Here is a 20,385-nt window from a genome sequence, read left to right on the forward strand (position 1 = left end):
CCAGAGCAACTGGGGCAAATTTCACTCTGCTGTACAGAATTTGTGACATTGCCTGTAAGTGACTCATAAAACCTCAACTTCTCTTCCAACCACAATCTGACACACTTCCTGCTGTTCTTATGAGCAGGTTGCTTTTGAAAGTTAGTGGCGCATGAAATCCTGTGAGAGCTTCTCGCAGTCATATTTAGCTTTAAATGCTTTCAATTAAATCAATTTATTTTGAATAACCTCAAAATATCAGCTGGAGCTATCGAAGACAGGCTGGATTACACTGTTGCTCTTTTCTGAATTCTTATTGAGAAGAGGTTCTGATCATTCCCTTCCCTACCCAGGCACAGTAAGTTGTGATATTTCAGGTCATATTTGTATTATTTTTAATGTTCAAACTTTCTAAGAAGCTACCACTGCAGAAATATCATGGTAAGAGTTTTCAAACTATACGCAGGTTTGGTGCATCAAACAAACTTCTAGTTTTACCATTGAGCTCTCCAACTCAAAACTTAAAATGCTGAGGCTTGGCGCCCAACTCAGAATTAATCAATTCACTGGGGTAAAGGATGAAAGGAAAATCTTGCATTTTCAGCTTTTCAGAACAGATCTTCGATTTGCATTTTTATGTAATACATTTTCTTGCTTCCCCTTCTTCCCCTTCCTTCCTTCACTCGCAGCACTTTTAGAGAGATTGCATACAGATAGCCAGAAAGAGATTAGGGTTAACAGATGCTTAGAGGAAACCAGTTTGCAATCAGTCAGCACAAGTATTTGTTAAAATGTTCTATCCCTATCTAGTGATCTTTAGTTAAGTGACAACTTGATTCCAACAAGGAGTTATGGTGGCTCAATCCTTTTCCATTCACACCTCAAGTAAGGTTTGTTTCCGATCTCCCCCACTGTGGGAGATGCCGCAGTGATCATGCAATGGGAGCCAGTGAACAAATCTCCCTTGTTCAAGTCATCTAAAGGAACTTTGTTTTGCATTTAGGGAGTGTCACTTTCAGCACAGTGGCTTCATGTATGAAACATGTTACCTTATTTCTGTTCTTAGAAATAGATAATGAGAGTTTTCCAAGCACTTAAAGCCCTATTAATAGATTGTTTAAACATCACAGCCAAGTGTATTTGGATGCTGATGATGCTGCTGGGCCTGCTGTGTTCATCCAGCCTCACATTTTATTATCTTGTATTTGGATGCTAACAGCTCCCAGACAGGTTTAAAGTCTCCATTGGTTGCCAGCCATAAGCATCCTGTGTGAAAGATAGCCAACGTTTAGATCACAGTAACCTGCCATATTAACCTGCTTTCAATTTTAATGTAATTGGCCGTCCTTGGTGGTCTGTATGTCAAATATCCTTGATTGGGAGTAAAACCTTTTCAAGCCAACGTTGATACAATGCACCTTAAACAATAATCTAGACATGAACTGGATCAGGTGAAGTCAGAAAATGCATAAAACACTTGCAACATAGGTGACTTCAAGTAATAATGAAAAATAATGAAATTTCAGGACCCCTCGATGTTATTAATCAACATCAAAATAACACTGTAAGATTGAAAGAACTTTAGGTACATTTAAGTCGTGATTGGATAAGCATATGGACGTACTTGGAATAGTGTAGGTTAGATGGGATTGAGATCGGTATGACAGGTCGGCACAACATCGAGGGCTGAAGGGCCTGTACTGTGCTGTAATGTTCTATGTTCTATGTTCTAACTGCAGATGCTGTAAGTCAGAAACAAAAACAGAAATTGTTGAAAAAGCTCAGCAGGTCTGGCAGCATCTGTGAAGAGAAATCAGAGTTAACGTTTCAGGTCCGAAGACCCCTCCTCAGAACTTCTGAGCAAGGATCGCTGGACCTGAAATGCTAACACTGATTTCTCTTCACAGATGCTGCCAGACCTGCTGAGCTTTTTCAACAATTTCTGTGTTTGGATCAAAATAAAACAGATCTGTTAGCCTAGGATTACTGATCAATCAGCATTTGAAAACAGGGTGTAGACAAGTCAGTTTTCCATAGAACCTGATGTGGATACTTGTAGATACAGAGTGTTCACATCGATCACTTTGAGCAACCTGTGTTGTACTCTACAAAACAAAAATCATTTTCTTTCTCAACATTTAGACATAGCAAAAACGTTTATTAAAGCACAGCATGGAAAGAGTCCATTTGTTTGTGCCTGTTCTTTGAAAGATCTATCAAATAAATGATCTTTTTCTGTATTTTTTCAGCTGTAGCAGCTTTTTCAGCATTCTGCATTGATCTGCTCTTAAGTAGTAGCAGTGAAGCTCGGCAAAAGGCCTTTTCTCCTTTAGGACCTCCCTCCCAGACAGTGCCATTTGCTGGGAATTTTGACCCTTCAATGCAGAGTTAATAATGAAGCATTAAACCCTAGGCCGCGATGGTGCTCAGATATCCTGGAAAACACCAGGGGCATCTTCACGTGACCTCTGGACGCCTGATCTTGTTGCCATTGCCTTCAGAGTTGGACAAATCAATTCTTGTGTAAATCATGTGATTCTGCACAGCACTGCAAAAATATTATTCGCACACCAGTACTAAAAAGAGCTCTACCTTCATTTCAGGCCAACCGAGTTGAATATGAAGTGGGACTACTATAATTAAACAAGCAACTTTAAATCCGTCATTGTACACAGAGCTCAGTATGTATGTTTAGAATAGCGTATGGTGCAAAATAATTATCTCTCTCTACTGACATCCCAGGTTGGAATGTCAGGTTTTAGTTATTTACACATACTCATTGAGTACTGAAGATCAAATATAGCCTTCAAAGGCAATTCATGAAGGCAAATGGGGACCCAATAAAGGAATAACATGCAATAGGTGAACTTTAAGATGCTATCAAAGAAGGGTCACTTTCAGAAGCAGTCTGATATTAACGTATCTCATGTTGTGGCTAGAGGCTTTTGGCTAAAGGAGGAAATAATAAGTTGCTAAATGTTCAAAACACATGGGGTGTAACCAGGAAGGATGAATGACAGTATTTTTCATAGGTTGATGGAAAACCAGAAGTCAGTCTGTTATTTTTTGTTTTCCACAGCATTTGTAACATGCGTAACTGACAAGTGTGTTACAAGTAGAATCAACCACAGAAGGTATCTTGTATGTCAAAGTATAAATACCTGACCAAGACGAACAATAACCCAAGGCTTGGGTAGTGGAATGGTAAAAAAAAGGTTAAAAGGCAAAAATGTTGCAGCAGAAGCAACTGGTTAAGTTGTATATGTGATCTTGATTACACGAATAACTCCCTGCTCCTCTTCAATATAATGTCACACCGCCCTCCCACTCAGTTACACGGGGTGTCAGTTTAGCATTTCATTCGAAGCTCACTATCTCTAAGAGCTAGCTTTGATTTTTTACACTCAGGCTCTGGAACAGGAATCAAATCCAAAAATTTCATGATTTAAAGGCAATGTGTAACTCACTAAAGCCGCACCTAGGGTACTCTGGAATTTCAACTTTAAATCTCTTAATGTCCTGTCATCATGGCCTCCTTTAACACAATCTCATTGACAAACATTTGGTCTCCCCCTTACAATATCTACATCTTTCAGTTGAAACTAATTTACCCCACAGCCCTGCTGTGGATCACTTTGACACGATGTTCCACACTAAAAGTGCTGAAATAAATGTGTCCTGTTGTTGACAGGAAGTCTTGTAGACTTGTTGGGCCGAAGGGCCTGTTTCCACACTGCAGGGATTCTATGACTCTCTGATTATGAAAGGCTAGTTAGCTTAACATGAGTCTTAATGAAAATATTAGAATCTGTTTGAAAGAATGCAATAGCAGAGTGTTTAGCAAGTATAATATAATCAAGCAAAGCCAGTTTGGCTTCATTAAGTGGAAATTATGCCTGCCAACTTTGTTACAGTTCTTTGAGCAAGTACAAAGGAGGATAGATAAAGGGGGAACCGGCAGATGTAACTTATTTGGAGTTCCAAAAGTTTTCCATAAGGCACTACTTGCTATGTTACTTAATAAGACGAGGGTCCATGGTGTTAGAGGTGGCATATTAGCATTGGTAGAGGATTAGCTAACTAATAGAAGTCAGACAATTGGGATAAAGAAGACATTTCCAAGATGACAACCTGTAGCTTGTGGAGTGCCCCAGGGTTCTGTGCTAGTGTGTCAGTTGCTTACAATATATATTCATGACTTGGCTGGGGGAAGTGAATATACAATCACCTGGTTTGCAGATAACACAAAAACAGGTGGAAGGCAAGTTGTGAGGATGACTCAAATAGTCTTCAGCGGGATATAGACAATTTAAATTAATGGCAAAAACTTGACAGTTGGAATGTAATGTGGAGGAGTGTGAGGCTTTCCACTTTGCCAGGAGAACAGAAGAGCTGGATAATATTCAAATGGGAAAGACTGCAGAAAGATACACACAGAAGGATCGGGGAATCCTCACGAGGAGGGTTTTGGGAGAATCACAAAAAGCTCAGTTCAGTTTGGGAAAATAGGAAGACATGGAATATTAGTTTTTATTTCAAAGGGAATTGAGTATAAGAATATGCAAATATTGCTAAAAACTACACAAGGCTGTCATTAAACTATATCTAGAATACCATGAACACTTTTAGGCCCATTTTATCTAAGAAAAGATTTATTGACTTTGGAGGTAGCCCAGTGAAGGTTCACTAGGCTGATGCTGCTACAGAATAATCTTTTGATGAGGTGCAGTTGTGTAGGATGGGCTTGTACTCACTGGAATTTTTACAGCAAACTCACCAAGCTGGCTTGTTTTTGTTCAGATGTTTCATCACCATGTCAGGGTATTCTACTCTGCTTGGAATTTATACTGAATGGCCTGTGATGGTGAGAGTCGTCATTTCTGGTTTTGGTCTGTATGGGTTTCTATGTGGGGTCCAATGCTATATGTTTGTTGATTGCATTATGGGTGGAGAACCATGCCTCTAGGAATTCCCGTGCGTGTCTATGTTTGGTTTGCGCTACTATGGTTACCCGGTCCCATTTAAACTGACGGCTTTTATTGTCCGAGTGCACCGATATTAAGGAGGGCTCATCGTGCTGTTTTGCTGCTAGTTGATGTTCATGAATTCTGAAGGCTAGTTTTCTTCCTGTCTGTCTGATGTAATGTTTGTGGCAGTCATTGCATGGTATTTTGTCAACCACATTGGTTCCGCTCATGTTTAAGAATGGGGCGTAAGTGTTGTAAGTGTTTGTCATAGAGTGGCTGTAGGCTTGTGGGCCACCATCATTCCTAGTGGTCATAGGAATCTTGTTGTCAGTCCCAATATGTTCCTGATATAGGGCAATGTGGCCAGTGTGTTAGGGCGTTCTGTGTCCTCCTGTTGTTGTCCGTTTGGGAGGCATCTGTGGATAAAATTGTGGGGATATCCATTCATAGCAAGGATTTTGTATAGGTGCTCTTCCTCTTTCCTGCGTAGGCCCAGAGCATTGCAATGTGTCCTGGCCCATTTAAATAGTGTCTTAATGCAGCTTTGCTCATGGGCGTTGACATGGTTAGTGTGGAAGTTGAGGATTTGATCTGTACGGGTTGCGTTTCTGTATGCTGAGGTTTGGAACTCCCCGTTTGTCATATCTTTAACATCCAGAAACGGAAGTTGATTGTTGCTTTCTTCTTCCCTCGTGAATTTAGTCCCTGTGAATACATTGTTGATGAGATGGGAGGTCTCTTCTAATTTGTTGCATTTAATAATGACAAATGTGTTGTCTATGTACTGGACCCACAGTTTAGGTTGAATGTGGGGGAGGCTGGTGTGTTCTGGTCTTTGAATTACTGCTTCTGCAATGAGTCCTGAGATGGTGACACCGTTGGCATACTGTTGATCTGGTTGTATACTTGACCATTAAAGACGAAGTGTGTGGTGACGCACATGTCTAGTAATTTAAGTGCGTTGTCATTGCTGATGGAGCTGCTGGTCTGAGTTACTGCTCCCTCTAGTAATGCGGCCGCTGTTTCTATGTCGATTGATGTGAATAATACTGTGACGTCAAAGGATACCATAATGTTCTTGACGGCTTTGAGGAATTCCAGGGATGGAATGGGCTGATCAATTGACTAGATGATCCAATCTCTGTTGTAGATCCTTGTCCAGTTTGTGTGTTCCCCTACCAGACAAACCTTCAATGGGTCTGAGGGGGATGCCTGGTTTGTGTACTTTAGGAAGTGCGTAGAAGTGGGAGGTGTTCGTGCCTTTTGGTTTCATTCTTATTCCACTGTCCTGCATTAGGGACATTTCAGAACTGACAACAAGATTCCTAAGACCACTAGGAATCATGGGAGCACTCAAGCCCACAGCCGCTCCATGACAAACACTCCCATGGATTAAAGATCCCATTCTCAAACATGCAGAACCAACTTGGTTTACAAAATACCATGCAACGACTGCCACAAACCCCATACACAAACCCATACAGGTCGCAACCGGAAATGACAGTCCCATAATGGATCAGACAATATAAATTCCAAGGGGAGTAGAATAACATCACCTCTTTGGAGGCTCCCACTGATGATGTTACCTAGCAGTGATGAAAAGTCTGAGCAAGAACAAGCAAGCTCGGTGAGCAAGTCAACAATATCACCCGCAACCCGAGCTCCAGATCTTTGCCAAAACTTTATTGAGAGCCAACCTTATTGAAACATGCAAGATGTTTATGGGACTTGACAGGATAGGGGCAGAAAGTTGTTTCCCCTTGTCTGTGAGTCTCGGACCAGAGGGAACAATCATAAACTAAGGAGTCACTGATTTATACAGTCATAGAGTCATACAGCATGGACACAGACCCTTCGGCCCAACTAATCCATGTTGACCTTGTTCCCAAAGTAAAGTGGTCCCACTTGCCTGCAGTTGGCCCAAATCCTTCTTAAACCATTCCTTTTCGTGTATGTATCCAAATGCCTTTTAAATGTTTTAACCATTACAGCATCCTTCATTTCCTCTGGCAGTTCATTCCGCACATGAACCACTGTCCATGTAAAAACGATATCCCTCATGTCCTTGTTAAAGCTTTCTCTTCTCACTTTAAAAGCATGCCTCCTAGTTTTAAACTTCCCCATGCTAGGGAAAAGACCCTTGACTATTCGACTTATCTGTGTCCCCCATGATTTTATAAGCATCTGTAAGGTCACCCCTCAACCTCATGCCCTCCAGTGAACAAAGCCCCAGCCTATCCAACCTATTTTTATAACTCAAAACCTCCCAACAACATCCTGGTAAATCTTTTATGAACCCTCTCCAATTTAATAACATACTCCCTATTGGCAGGGTGACCAGAAAACTGCACACAGTACTCCAGAAGAGGCTTCACTAACATCCTGTACACCTCAAAATTATGTCTGGACTCCTCAAATCAGAGGTCTGAGCAATGAAAGCAAGCATGCTAAACACCTCCATAACCACGCTGTTGACATGTAATGCAAATTACAAGGAATTATGTACCTGAATTGCTCAGTCTCTCTGTCTAATAACACTACCCAGAGCTCTATCATTAATGGTATGTGTCCTGCCCTTGTTTATTTTACCAAAAGGCAACACTTCACATTTATCCAAATTAAACTCCATCTGCCATCTTCAGTCCATTGACCTAATACCTGTTTAAATGAGCAGGAATTTCTTCTCTCAGAGGGTGGTTAATCTATAAAATTATTTACGGCAGAGGACAGTCAAGTCTGGATTATGACATGTATTCAAGGCTGAGAAAGAATCTTAATCAGTAAGGGAAAGGCAGGAAAGTGATTCAGAGATAATGGGAACTGCAGATGCTGGAGAATCCAAGATAACAAAGTGTGGAGCTGGATGAACACAGCAGGCTAAGCAGCATCTCAGGAGCACAAAAGCTGATGTTTCGGGCCTAGACCCTTCATCAGAGAGGGGGATGGGGAGACAGTTCTGGAATAAATAGGGAGAGAGGGGGAGGCGGACCGAAGAAGGAGAGAAAAGAAGATAGGTGGAGAGGAGACTATCGGTGGGGAGGTAGGGAGGGAATAGGTCAGTCCAGGGAAGATGGATAGGTCAAGGAGGCGGGATGAGGTTAGGAGGTAGGAAATGGAGGTGCGGCTTGAGGTGGGAGGAAGGGATAGGTGAGAGGAAGAACAGGTTAAGGAGGCGGGGACAGGCTGGGCTGGTTTAGGGATGCAGTGGGGGAAGGGGAGATTTTGAAACTTGTGAAGTCCACATTGATACCATTGGGCTGCAGTGTTCCCAAGCGGAATATGAGTTGCTGTTCCTGCAACCTTCGGGTGGCATCATTGTGGCACTGCAGGAGGCCCATGATGGAACATGTCGTCTGAGGAATGGGAGAGGGAGTTAAAATGGTTCGCGACTGGGAGGTGCAGTTGTTTATTGCGAACCGAACGGAGGTGTTCTGCAAAGCGGTCCCCAAGCCTCTGCTTGATTTCCCCAATGTGGAGGAAACCACACCGGGTGCAATGGATACAGTATACCACATTGGCAGATGTGCAGGTGAATATCTGCTTAATATGGAAAGTCATCTTGGGGCTTGGGATGGGAGGAGGTGTTCATCCACTTCACCAACACCTTCCACCCCAAACTCATGTTCACCTGGGCCATCTCCAACACATCCCTCACCTTCCTGGACCTCTCAGTCTCCATCTCAGGTAATCAGATAGAAACGGCTGTCCATTTCAAGCCCACCGACTCCCACAGCTACCTAGAATACACCTCTTCCCACCCACCCTCCTGCAAAAATTCCATCCCCTATTCCCAATTCCTCCGCCTCCACCACATCTGCTCCCAGGATGAAGCATTCCACTCCCGCACATCCCAGATGTCCACGTTCTTCAAGGAACGCAACGTCCCCCCTGCAGAGGTCAAGAACACCCTTGACCGCGTCTCCCGCATTTCCCGCAACACATCCCTCACACTCTGCCCCCGCCACAACCGCCCCAAGGGGATCGCCCTCGTTCTTACATACCATCCCACCAACCTCTGGATACAACGCGTCACCGTCCGATACTTCCACCATCTACAATCCAACCCCACCACCCAAGACATTTTTCCATCCCCACCCTTGACTGCCTTCCGGAGAGACCACTATCTCCGTGACTCCCTTGTCCGCTCCACACTGCCCTCCAACCCCACCACACCCAGCACCTTCCCCTGCAACTGCAGGAAGTGCAACACATGACCCCACACCACCTGCCTCACCCCCATCACCCCCATCCCAAGCCCCAAGATGACTTTCCACATTAAGCAGAGGTTCACCTGCACATCTGCCAATGTGGTATACTGCATCCACTGTACCCGGTGTGGCTTCCTCTACATTGGAGAAACCAAGCAGAGGCTTGGGGACCACTTTGCAGAACACCTCCGCTCGGTTCGCAATAAACAACTGCACCTCCCAGTCGCAAACCATTTTAACTCCCCCTCCCAGTCCTCAGACGACATGTCCATCGTGGGCCTCCTGCAGTGCCACAATGATGCCACCCGAAGGTTGCAGGAACAGCAACTCATATTCCGCCTGGGAACCCTGCAGCCCAATGGTATCAATGTGGACTTCACAAGTTTCAAAATCTCCCCTTCCCCCACTGCATCCCTAAACCAGCCCAGCTCGTCCCCGTCTCCCTAACTTGTTCTTCCTCTCACCCATCCCCTCCTCCCACCCCAAGCCGCACCTCCATCTCCTACCTACTAACCTCATCCCGCCTCCTTGACCTGTCCGTCTTCCCTGGACTGACCTATCCCCTCCCTACCTCCACACCTATACTCTCCTCTCCACCTATCTTCTTTTCTCTCCGTTTTCAGTCCGCCTCCCCCTCTCTCCCTATTTATTCCAGTTCCCTCACCCCATCCCCCTCTCTGATGAAGGGTCTAGGCCCGAAACGTCAGCTTTTGTGCTCCTGAGATGCTGCTTGGCCTGCTGTGTTCATCCAGCCCCACACTTTGTTATCCAGGAAAGTGATTCAGTTGGCCATGGTCTCATGGAATGGCATAGAATACTTGATGGAGCAGCAGGTCTACTTCTGCTCCTATTTCTTATCATCATATGAGGAAATATTAAGGAAGTTGTAGTCATTCGTTTTGGGAAGGGGGAGTCTTTGAGGTTTCCTAATGTAAATATTCTATAGCTCTGAATCACCTCTGTGACATTAGCATGTTGAAAATAGATTGTTCCGTTCTTTCTAGCAGAGAAGTTGAATACAACTTCAGGATGGCTATCACAATATATAAATGCAAAACGGTTATGAAGCAGATTCAAATAGAAGATTAAGACAAATTATTATAAACTATTCCAAGTACCAACAGACACAAAATTAAACATTAGACAGTTGGATGTCAGAATGGTGAGACTATTATAACTCTTTCTGAGAGAAAATGGAATTCAGAAACTAACTGTAAGGAAAAACTTCCAAGTAGAATTCAAGGGGTCATTCCACACAGCTCTGGAGAGGATACACATTTCGAGCTATGATAAAGCAATGAGTGAGATTGAAATCAATCAGGGAATTTATTTGCTAAGCCGTTTGCTGAGTAATATAGTGATCTATGTTACAATCCTTATGGTACCAGATATTTAAACATGATCACAATAAAAGTAGACCTAGCTGTGAGAAAGTGAACCAAAGTCCATGTCAGTTAGAACTCAGGAGTCTGTGTTTAAAGCCTGAACAGCATCTTAGATGCAGCTCTATGAGCTGGTTTGACCTTTCCGTTTCAGAGGCACTTCATCATTCTTTCCTTGCCTGTACTTATGGGGTCAATTGGCCTCCTCATCTATCATAATGACTCTGTCATTTGTTTTCCTTTTAATGCACAAACCTGTCAGACAGTCCAACTGACTTTAAGAACAATTCAGACAATCCAGTTGTGACGAGATTTTGCAATGTTTTATTTTAGAGTCCTGGCAATTACCTGTGACATTAATGCATGATAACATGACCACTGTCAATGCAGTGGGGACCAGATGTCTGTTCTAAAAGCATTATGTTCAAACCAGTAACATTGATTGTATGCTAATACAATAGATTTGCCTTTGCTGCACTGAAGCATTTGTTTATATGTTTAGATTTTTACAGATATGCCACTGAAGTGGTGCAGCCTTCCTGTGCTTTTTGCTGTTGTAGCTGGCTTGGTTGTGATGGAGCAGACCACAAGAGAAACATTGGAGGTAATTAATTCAACAGAACCAGTTTCTGACGGAGACACCCAGAATCCTGAGACCTTCCCCGTGAGTTCAGCAACTTCCCCACCTGTCTATCTGGATTCAACAAGTCTTCTCTCTCCCTTCCTAACAAGTACACCCCTTCCTGATGAAACTGCTCAACTCACTTCCACAACTGGCTCTCTGATGACAAGTCCCTCCATTTATTCTGCAACAGGGTCCCTGTCTGTTTCAACTCAAGACCTCAAGACTTCTCAAGAAGCCACCTCTCAGCTGTCAGAAGTGTCCACTTCTATGAATCTTCAAACAATGAATGATGTCAACCAGGACTCTTCTCCCACGTATGGAACGACACATTGGACAACTGAAACAGGTAGAACTGAAACAGAGGCGTCTGAAACCACATTGACATCAACTGTAATCACTAACACTTCAGAGCTTGGTGGGTATGTCCATCCAGATGTCAAGGTGAAAACCACAACTGAGTCATCCAGCACTTTGACTTCTACAAAGAAGCTACCAACAAGCCCCTATCCAGTGACCACAGCTCCACCAGTTGTGACTACTACAATAAAAGCTAATGAATCAATTCCCTTAAAACCAACCGTTCCCTTTATTAGCAAAATTGTCAAGACAACCACCAGAAGTAATAACAGGCTTACAACTGCTCAGGCTACACGCAAAAAAATTAGCCTTGTTGCTCAGTGCCTCATAGCAATTGCTATTCTAGCAGGAGTCTGCACTGTCTTTGTCATATGTACTGTTGTCTTGTGTACCAAGCTCTCGAGTCAAAGACAGAACTATAGAGTCAACCGGTCAAATGGCACTGAGCTGATCTGCATTTCTGCTCTTTTGCCTGAGGATGAAAGGAAGCTGAGGAGAAAAATGAGGGCAAAACGGCTTCGAGATCTCAAAGAGACCACAATTGGCCAGAACAGTGACAGCGATGAGGATGACCTTACCCTCCATAGCTTTGTGACTGAACACTAGACTGTTCCATTAAGCTTTGGACTCAAGCCTCTCTTTCCGCTCTCCAAATAACCAAGTAATAACCTTTGGATCAATTGTAAACTGATGAACTGAGTCTCTTGTTTTGGTTAATGAGAAAGTGTCTCTGAGGATGTTCCATGGTTGACGACTGCAAAGTGTTGATGAACTCATGGTTTGCTCTTCACTGCATATTTAAACCCTTCAGATCTACAGAGATTCCTCTGTTGTTTGTTAAGCTTTAGCCATAAACTGAGTCCTGATTCCAGCCATTGATGCCTATAAACAGTGTTGTGCTTATGTCGCTACACAAAAAAAGACATATTTTTAAGACTTTGTATTTACACTTCTTATTAAAAAAGAAATGTAAACATGCTTTATACGCTACCCTTTGAAGGGCAAGCTAGTTAGATATTGAATAATTCTAAGGTCACAAAACAAAGTGGTATGATTGGGAAAAAGGTGCTAACATCTGCTTGAAGGAACCTGCCAAACGTAAGAGCTAACATCAGAAGCTTGATGTGTTTCTGTTGCAAAATTGTATAATCAGGTGATCCACAATGTTCATTCTTAGCACCACAGCTCAGAGCAGCATTTAGCAAATTGGTGTTACGTTACTAAATGACACTATGCCATTAATTTCCTAGTGGCTTTTAGAATTAAGAAGGCTTTTTTTGTAAGATGAAAAGAGGAGAACTCTATCTGTAAAGGCTCTGGTGAAGGGCCATTGAATTAAATTAATTACCAAGAGTAATCAAAGAATGAAGCAGATGGTTTATTTTCTGCTAAAGGATGTAGTTGAAGGAAGTAATTCATGCAAAGCAAGAACATGTTATTCAGAATAAGATATGGAGACAAGAGTTAGAATAAGGGTTACAATTAGTTTTGGATTGCACTAATGAAGAGCTGGCACATAGTGGAATAAATCACCTCCTTCTACAGCTCAACGAACAAACAGTTTTAGACTGCCTTGTAGTTATTGAGGACCATCAGGAAAGGAATGTAGTAGTTGCCTTCTTCTCCAGAAGAATAATCATCTTTAGAGAGCTTTGCCCCGATGTGCCATCCTGCCAATCGGTACCCTCTAATACTGGCACCAGCAGAGTTTGAGGGCTCTGTGAGATAACGTTACATTGGTATTGACTGAGCAGGTACAAGCTTCAGAAAGCTCTTGTAAAGAGCCAGCGCAGGTAAGGCAGACCAAATGGCCTCCCTTCAGCGCAGATTAACTGAGAAGATTATTATAGGAATAAGAAGTAGGAGAATTTCCTATGTAAAAAGGAGCCTGCAGCAACATGCAGGAAGTGGGTGTGTCACTGGATGTACCTGATTTCAAAGTGGGGCTTTTAGCATTTTTCCATAATACCTACCCAGGTAAAGAGGAAGCTGATGATCAAACTCATCCTCTGTTCCTGTAAAGAATACAGTTAAAAGCGAAGGTTTCTATGAACTGCAATGTGTCATCTGACATCACTTTGGAGCAGAGAGGGTTATAGTAGTTTTATAAATTTTGACTGCACAGGGAAAGGTTATGTTTTTCTTTAGCTACTTATCAGTAAATGTAAGACAGTGCACAAACTGGAATTCTCAGCCATTTCTAAATAAACTCAACCTTCCACCCAGTTTTGTCTTATTAAAGATGTTCCTATTTGTCAAAAGCTATTGTGTAATTTTGTTTTCTTGGTTGATCTAGCTCCTATGCACTTTGGAAATAGTACTCAAACCCCAGGCTGTGTCTCATTTTAATAGTTCACTTTAACTCATTTTAAAAGTCTTGAGAAATACATGAGTGAATTGTCACACTCATTACTTCAGTGCTGTCTTCTCTGCACCATATGGCTGTTCCCCTTTCTCTGACAACACCTTCCAAACCTGGAACCTTCATCCAACTAAGGATAAGGGCAGCAGATATCTGGGAATACCTCCCACCTGCAAGTTCCTCTCTAAGTCACACATCATCCTGACCCTGAAATATATCACCATTCACTCACTGTCTCTGGGTCCGAATCCTGGAACTCCCACCCAAACAGCATTGTTGGTCTAATTACAGCACGTGGATTGTAATGCTTCAAGAAGTACGCTCACCACCACCTTCTTAAGGACAATTAATGATGAGCAAAAAATGTTCATTTCTGACATTTTATTGGCAAATGTCTGCATTTACTCAAGCATGAGGAACTAGAGAGCTTGGCTCATGTTGATCAACCGATGAGTCTGATCTTGAGGGATGTTGAAACATGTAAATTTGGGGATTTTAAAAAATATTTTAAATCATTTAAATTAAAGCATGTAGGGAAAGGGATTTCTGTTCAACCAGTGCTGGATGAGCCGAATCAGTTGGGGACCACTGGACAAAGCACCAATGATTAATGCTCCCCACGAGAGGCTGCTATTGAGAGAAAGCAATGCATTTGAAGAGAGATCCTGCCAGCGGACAAGGAACTGGTTGTTGGAAGTAGAAGGCACGAAGGCTTTGTTTGGAGACTGATGATAGTGCAGTAATAGGCAGAGCAGCAGAGAGTCAGTACAAATAGTAATGACAGACTCAGAAAGTTCCTTGGGTCTCTCTAGGTTAGCTGAATAGGAAGCAGGCAGCAGAAGTGAAGGCTGGAGGTGACCTAACGGACTGGCATAAGCAAAACTGAATGTTCCATGTAAAACAGATTTCAGCCTGACCGCAGTTGAGGATCATTGGCGTGTGTGTGTATATATGTGCGCGTGTGTGTGTGTGTGTGTGTGTGTGTGTGTGTATGTGTGTATGTGTGCATGCGTGTGTGCATTCGTGTGCGTGTGCGTGCGTGTTTAAGTGCAACCCTTTGCTCTTGGTAGCTGAGTGTAGAAGGATCTATATGAGGGTGTAATATACACAGTCTGTGGATTTGAGGTGTCTTATTCAATGTTTTCTGCTATTTTTTAGACACACGTGATGAAAAAAATGACTGAAATGCAAAGTGAGAACTATTTGCCTGTGCCTTGTGGTTACATTTGCACCATGACATTTCCTATATTCATTGTTATTTTATTCTCAATTTAGTCTCAAAGGTGTTAAAGGGGAAATGATGATGCAGTGAAAAATAGAAATGACTGGGTGGAGTTTGCACATTCTTCATGTGTCTGTGTGGGTATCCTCCCACAGGCCAAAGATGTGCAGGTTAGGTGGATTAGCCATGGCAAATGCAGGGTTACAGGAACAAGGTAATGGGGCGGGTCTGGCTGGGATACTCTTTAGAGGGGCACTGTGGACTTGATGGGCCAAATGGTCTGCTTTCACACTTTAGAAGAAGGGTCTAGGCCCAAAACGTCAGCTTTCCTGCTCCTTTGATGCCGACTGGCCTGCTGTGTTCATCCAGCTCTGCACCTTGTCGTCTCAGATTCTCCAGCATTTGCAGTCCCTACTATCTCAGTCATCCCTCAACCCTGATTTCTACAAGATGTGGCTTTCCCACACTCTGCTGTTTGTGCAATCACATTTTTTAAAAAAATCTCTTCAAAGTGATGCGTTGCTCCTTCTTCTTATTTGACCATTCACAATGGAAATGATTCAACCCTTTTACAATCAATGTGTTTTTAGTCTTTAAAAAAGGAACAGAAAAATTGATACTTTGAATTGTCAACTCATCAACTAAATTATGTCTTTCCAAGTATGCACTTCACTGTCACAAGGAGCTGCTTCCATCTCTGCTCTGTTCCTGGAAGCTGCTCCAGCTCACAGCCTTACTATATTCCATTTACACAGAGAGTGATCAGGTTGTTCATGCTGGGATGCCACTGAGTGAGAATGTTATTTCTCATCCAGATGGTAATCTTTATGACACTGTACAATGTCACCCTCTTATGGCTACATTTGAGAACTGACTGAGCCACACAAAAAAAGATCAGAAGTGACCAATCACCATCAGGATCAGGATGATAGTTTGCACTTGCACACAATGTAATCTTCTTACTTGGATGTGAAAGAAGAAGTTAGCTGTAACTTAATTAAGAACATTATGACCAAGATGTCACTAGAGTCGTGTGTTGAAGATTGCTTGAGAACTCAGTGTAGTACTGGGGGAGTACTGCACTGTTTGAGGTGCTTTCTTTTAGATGAGCAGTTAAAATCAGCCCCTGTCCTCTGTCTTAGGTAGACATAGATCCAGGCAGAATTGTGAAGGAGAGCAGGGAATGGTCCTGGCCAATTAACCCTTCAATCAAAATCCCAAAAATTTACCATATTGTCCCATTGTTAACTATCCCATTGTTATTTATGGGAACTTGTTTTGGTAAATTGATTACTGCATTTCCTACTTTGTAACTGTTCTTTAGGATAACCCGAGATCAAGAAGGATGATACATAAATGGAAGTCTTTCTGTTTTCCTGTGTTTGTTCTTGTTGAAGACCTCACTTACATGCTGCATTGTGGAACTGAGCCACAGGAGATGGTCGAAGATTTGTTCTGGTTTAGTTAATCTCAACAGCACAGTTGACACACTTGGTCTGACTGAATGCCTCTGGGGAAATCAGATTTCAGAACCAATTTTCATCATTAGGTGCTGACATCCAGTTACCACCGTGACTTGGCGTTAGACTCATCATCTCTCTTCAGTCAGAAGGTGGTTGGTTCAAATCTCACTCCAGATATGATTATAAATTCCATGCAGACACTTTAGGGCAGCACAGATCGGGTGCAGTACAATCACAGAGCTGTTCTCTCAGATGCACTTCTAACGTCCCATGCCACTATTCTGACGGGCAAAGGTTATCTCCCGAATTATCACCCAACCATTATCGCTAAAAACAGATGACCCTATCAATGTCTCCTTGCTGTGCGTTAAGGAGCTGCTGAATTTCTTGATGTTTCTTTCTAAATCCAGGTAGAACATTTGTATGTAACAGAAGAGTCAGTGTGCCTGTTAAGAGGCCGCTCTGATTTTTGCCCTTCCTACCTTTCCCTCTCTGTCTCCCCCTCTCTGTTCCCACCCTCTCTGTCCCCACCCTCTCTGTCCCCACCCCCCCGTCTCTGTCTCTGTCCCCCCATCTCTGTCCCTCCCTCTCTGTCCCCACCCCCTCTGTCCCCAACCCGCCTGTCCCCCCTCTCTGCCCCAACCCCCCTGTCACACCCTCTCTGTCCCACCCCCCAATCCCCCCGCTCAGTTCTCACCCTCTCTGTCCTCTCCCTCTCTGTCTCTCCCTCTGTCCCCACCCTCTCTGTTTCTCCCTCTGTCCCTCCATCTCTGTCTCCCCCTCTCTGTCCCCACCCCCTCTCTGTCTCTGCCTCTGAAAATAGAGGGAATGGAATGAAGGTATTTCTGTTCTGTTTCCATGACGACCAGATGTTTCACCATGCCTCATAGCCAATGAAGTGTTTTTGCAGTGTTGGCCCTGTTGTGACACAGAAAAATAGCAGCCAATTAGTTCACAGCAAACTTCCAAAACAGCGCTGGGCCAATGACCAGCTTTTGTGAAATTGATTGAGGGATAATTGTTGCCTTAGAAACCAGGAATGGCCCTCCTGTTTTTTTTAAAATACTCATCATATGTTTTCCATCCACTCCAGTAGAAGACAATGGGAGCTGTTGGGTCAGTGACCATGTGCCACCCACTCAGGCAAATGGTTACCAACTTATCGATAGACTCCTTCCATCAAACTAAAGGCTGCAATAAACCACAGCCTCCATACATTGCTTCATTTTCGCCTTCTCCAAACTCCTTCATTCCTTGTGACGGTCAGCGGCAGTAAACAAAGCCGTCTCTGGAAGTCTCTGGGTCTGCAGCAGATAGAAGGAATTCCAGTTCTGTGTTCACAAGCACACTGTGTTTATTGAACTGAGAGCTCCTAACCTGACACACACAAATATTTATAAACAGTCAGTTCAGATGGCTTGCCTCAGGGAACCTTCAGGTTTACGAAATGATGGGAACTGTGCACAAAACATGATTTGGAGAACAAGTTAAAGTCAAAGAGAAGGATACAAGAAAACCTCAATCTGTCCCTCCTTTTAAAGAGAGAGCCTTGCTGTTACTCCCTCCCTTTAATGTGGAGCTTCCTTTACCAATGTGTATTTAATACATATTTAGGCAGACAGACACACAAACGCACACACACAGACACACACACACACACACACACACACAGACACACACATGCACAGACACACACGAGCACACACATAGACACACACATGCATGCGCGCACATATAGACATACACTGACACACACAAGCACACACACAGACACACACGCACACACATACACAGACACCAACGTGCGCGCGCGCGCACACAGATACACACATAGACACATGCACACACACAGACACACACTTTGGGGAGGCAACGGCCCAGTGGTATCATGACTGGACTGTTAACGCAGAGACCCAGGTAATGTTCTAGGGGCGTGGGTTCGAATCCTGCTACGGCACATGGTGGCAATTGAATTCAATAAAAATGTCTGGAATTAAGAATCTAATGATGACCATGAATCCATTACCAATTGTCAGGAAAAACCCATCTGGTTCACTACTGTCCTTTAGGGAAGGAAACTGCCATCCTTACCTGGTCTGGCCTACATGTGACCCTAGACCCACAGCAATGTGGTTGACTCTTAACTGCCCTCTGGGCAATTAGTGATGGGCAGTAAATGCTGCCTGGTCAGTGACACCCTCATCCCGCGAATGAATAAAGGAAAAAATACCCAGACACAGACGGAATGGAAATGCACTGGTTTCACGATTGATGCAGCTGCTCATGTGGTGAGCTCATGGATAAAAGTTGGCCAAATATTTTTCCTTAAAGATAAGACCTTTAAAATGGAGGATCTGCCCCAAAAAGCTGATTTGCCCTCAAACTGTTGAGTGCCTCTCTGAGAAGTTTCTTTATACCTCCTTTTCCTGTGTTGTATGGAGTCACAATGCTGGCTGACCAGTCTCTCAATCTCCATTCACATCATCCACCATTTCTGAATATGGAAGAAAGGAAGGAATTGAAAGAGGGGTGAGAGAAAAGAAGGGTGGATAGATAGACAGACAGAGAGAAAGGAGGAATTTATATAGTGCCTTTCCTCATACCCGACCTCTCATAAAACTTAACAGCCAATGAAGGATACTGATGTATAGCTGCTGTACAATCTAGAAAATGTGGCAGCCAATTTACACACAGCAAAGTCTGTTTTAGAGCTGGTTGTCTTCTGTGCTATTAACACAGCACCCCTCCTCCCCACCTATTTATCTGAGCTGGAGACTGGTGCACAAGCTTTATGGCACATACAGCTATGTTTTCCTTGGCCAACAAGTCCAAAAAAGAGACTCAATTCCAAAGAATTCTGGATCAGAGTCCGGATGCTGCCCACTGAGCCTCAAACCACACCTCTCTCTCTGTGAAGACTGCAACAAGATTATCATAACACATAGCTAAGAGCCACCTTACGAAGGGCTCCGGTGGTGCGGTGGTAATATCCTAATCTCTGGACTAGGAGGCCCACATTCAAGTCCCAGCTGCACAGCCAGCATTTAGAATGGAGTTGGCATTGTTCCCTTCAGACAAAAGAAATTCAAGGATTTCTTGTAGAATCTTCATTGCGTCAGTTTCAATCAGGAACACTGTGACTTAGTGCAATTTATATGTAGGAGAATTACATTAAATCAATAATAGACTGAAAAAAGAGCCAGGCGAATGGTTGGGGAGAGGCATATAGGAATGTAATCTAGATTTCTAGCTGAAGTGAATGGACTAAGTTATTTTATTAAATGGTGAGGAAGAAAGAGAAGATTAAATGAAAGAACTTGCAACCATTTGGAGTTTTTCATGATCTCAAGTCATCCTGATACCAACCACTGAAATGCTTCTGAGACGTTGACATTATTGTAAAGGACGAAATGTAGCAGCCAAGCCCTTGCACAGCAAACTCCCATAAAAAGGTCATTTTAATTCATGATGATTGATTGCAGGTTGGATATTGGGCATAAAGAAGAACTCTTCTGCTTCAGATAGTGCCTTGGGATATTTTACATTTACCTGAGAAGACAAATAGGGACACAAATGATAACATCTTCAACAATGCAGCCTCTGGCATGTGCCCAGTATCTGTGGACCGTGCCCTGAGATGTTGGTGCCAAATGTCCAACTTATTGCAGCAAGTAGTGAGCTGAATGGTGCCCATTCTAACTTCCATGTTGAGAATTCTTGACTAGTTTGCTCGCGGTGGTAGTGGGATAGGGATCTGCATAATGAAGAGGTGAGATGTGCAATTAATAAGGTCATTAGCAAGCAATAGCTACTGCCCATA

General features: G+C 43.2%; 1 protein-coding gene across 1 annotated transcript; it reads left to right on the forward strand.

The window, feature by feature from the left end:
* Positions 1 to 333: 333 nt before the first annotated feature.
* selplg (selectin P ligand) lies at positions 334 to 13,736 on the forward strand. The gene is made up of 3 exons (XM_048556341.2): positions 334 to 337; positions 11,039 to 11,140; positions 11,352 to 13,736. The coding sequence occupies exon 3, from the start codon at positions 11,429 to 11,431 to the stop codon at positions 12,122 to 12,124; it is 696 nt and encodes a 231-aa protein (XP_048412298.1). The 5' UTR covers positions 334 to 337; positions 11,039 to 11,140; positions 11,352 to 11,428; the 3' UTR covers positions 12,125 to 13,736.
* Positions 13,737 to 20,385: the final 6,649 nt, after the last annotated feature.

The sequence above is a fragment of the Stegostoma tigrinum genome, chromosome 26, assembly GCF_030684315.1.
Source record: "Stegostoma tigrinum isolate sSteTig4 chromosome 26, sSteTig4.hap1, whole genome shotgun sequence".
Classification (NCBI taxonomy): Eukaryota; Metazoa; Chordata; class Chondrichthyes; order Orectolobiformes; family Stegostomatidae; genus Stegostoma; species Stegostoma tigrinum.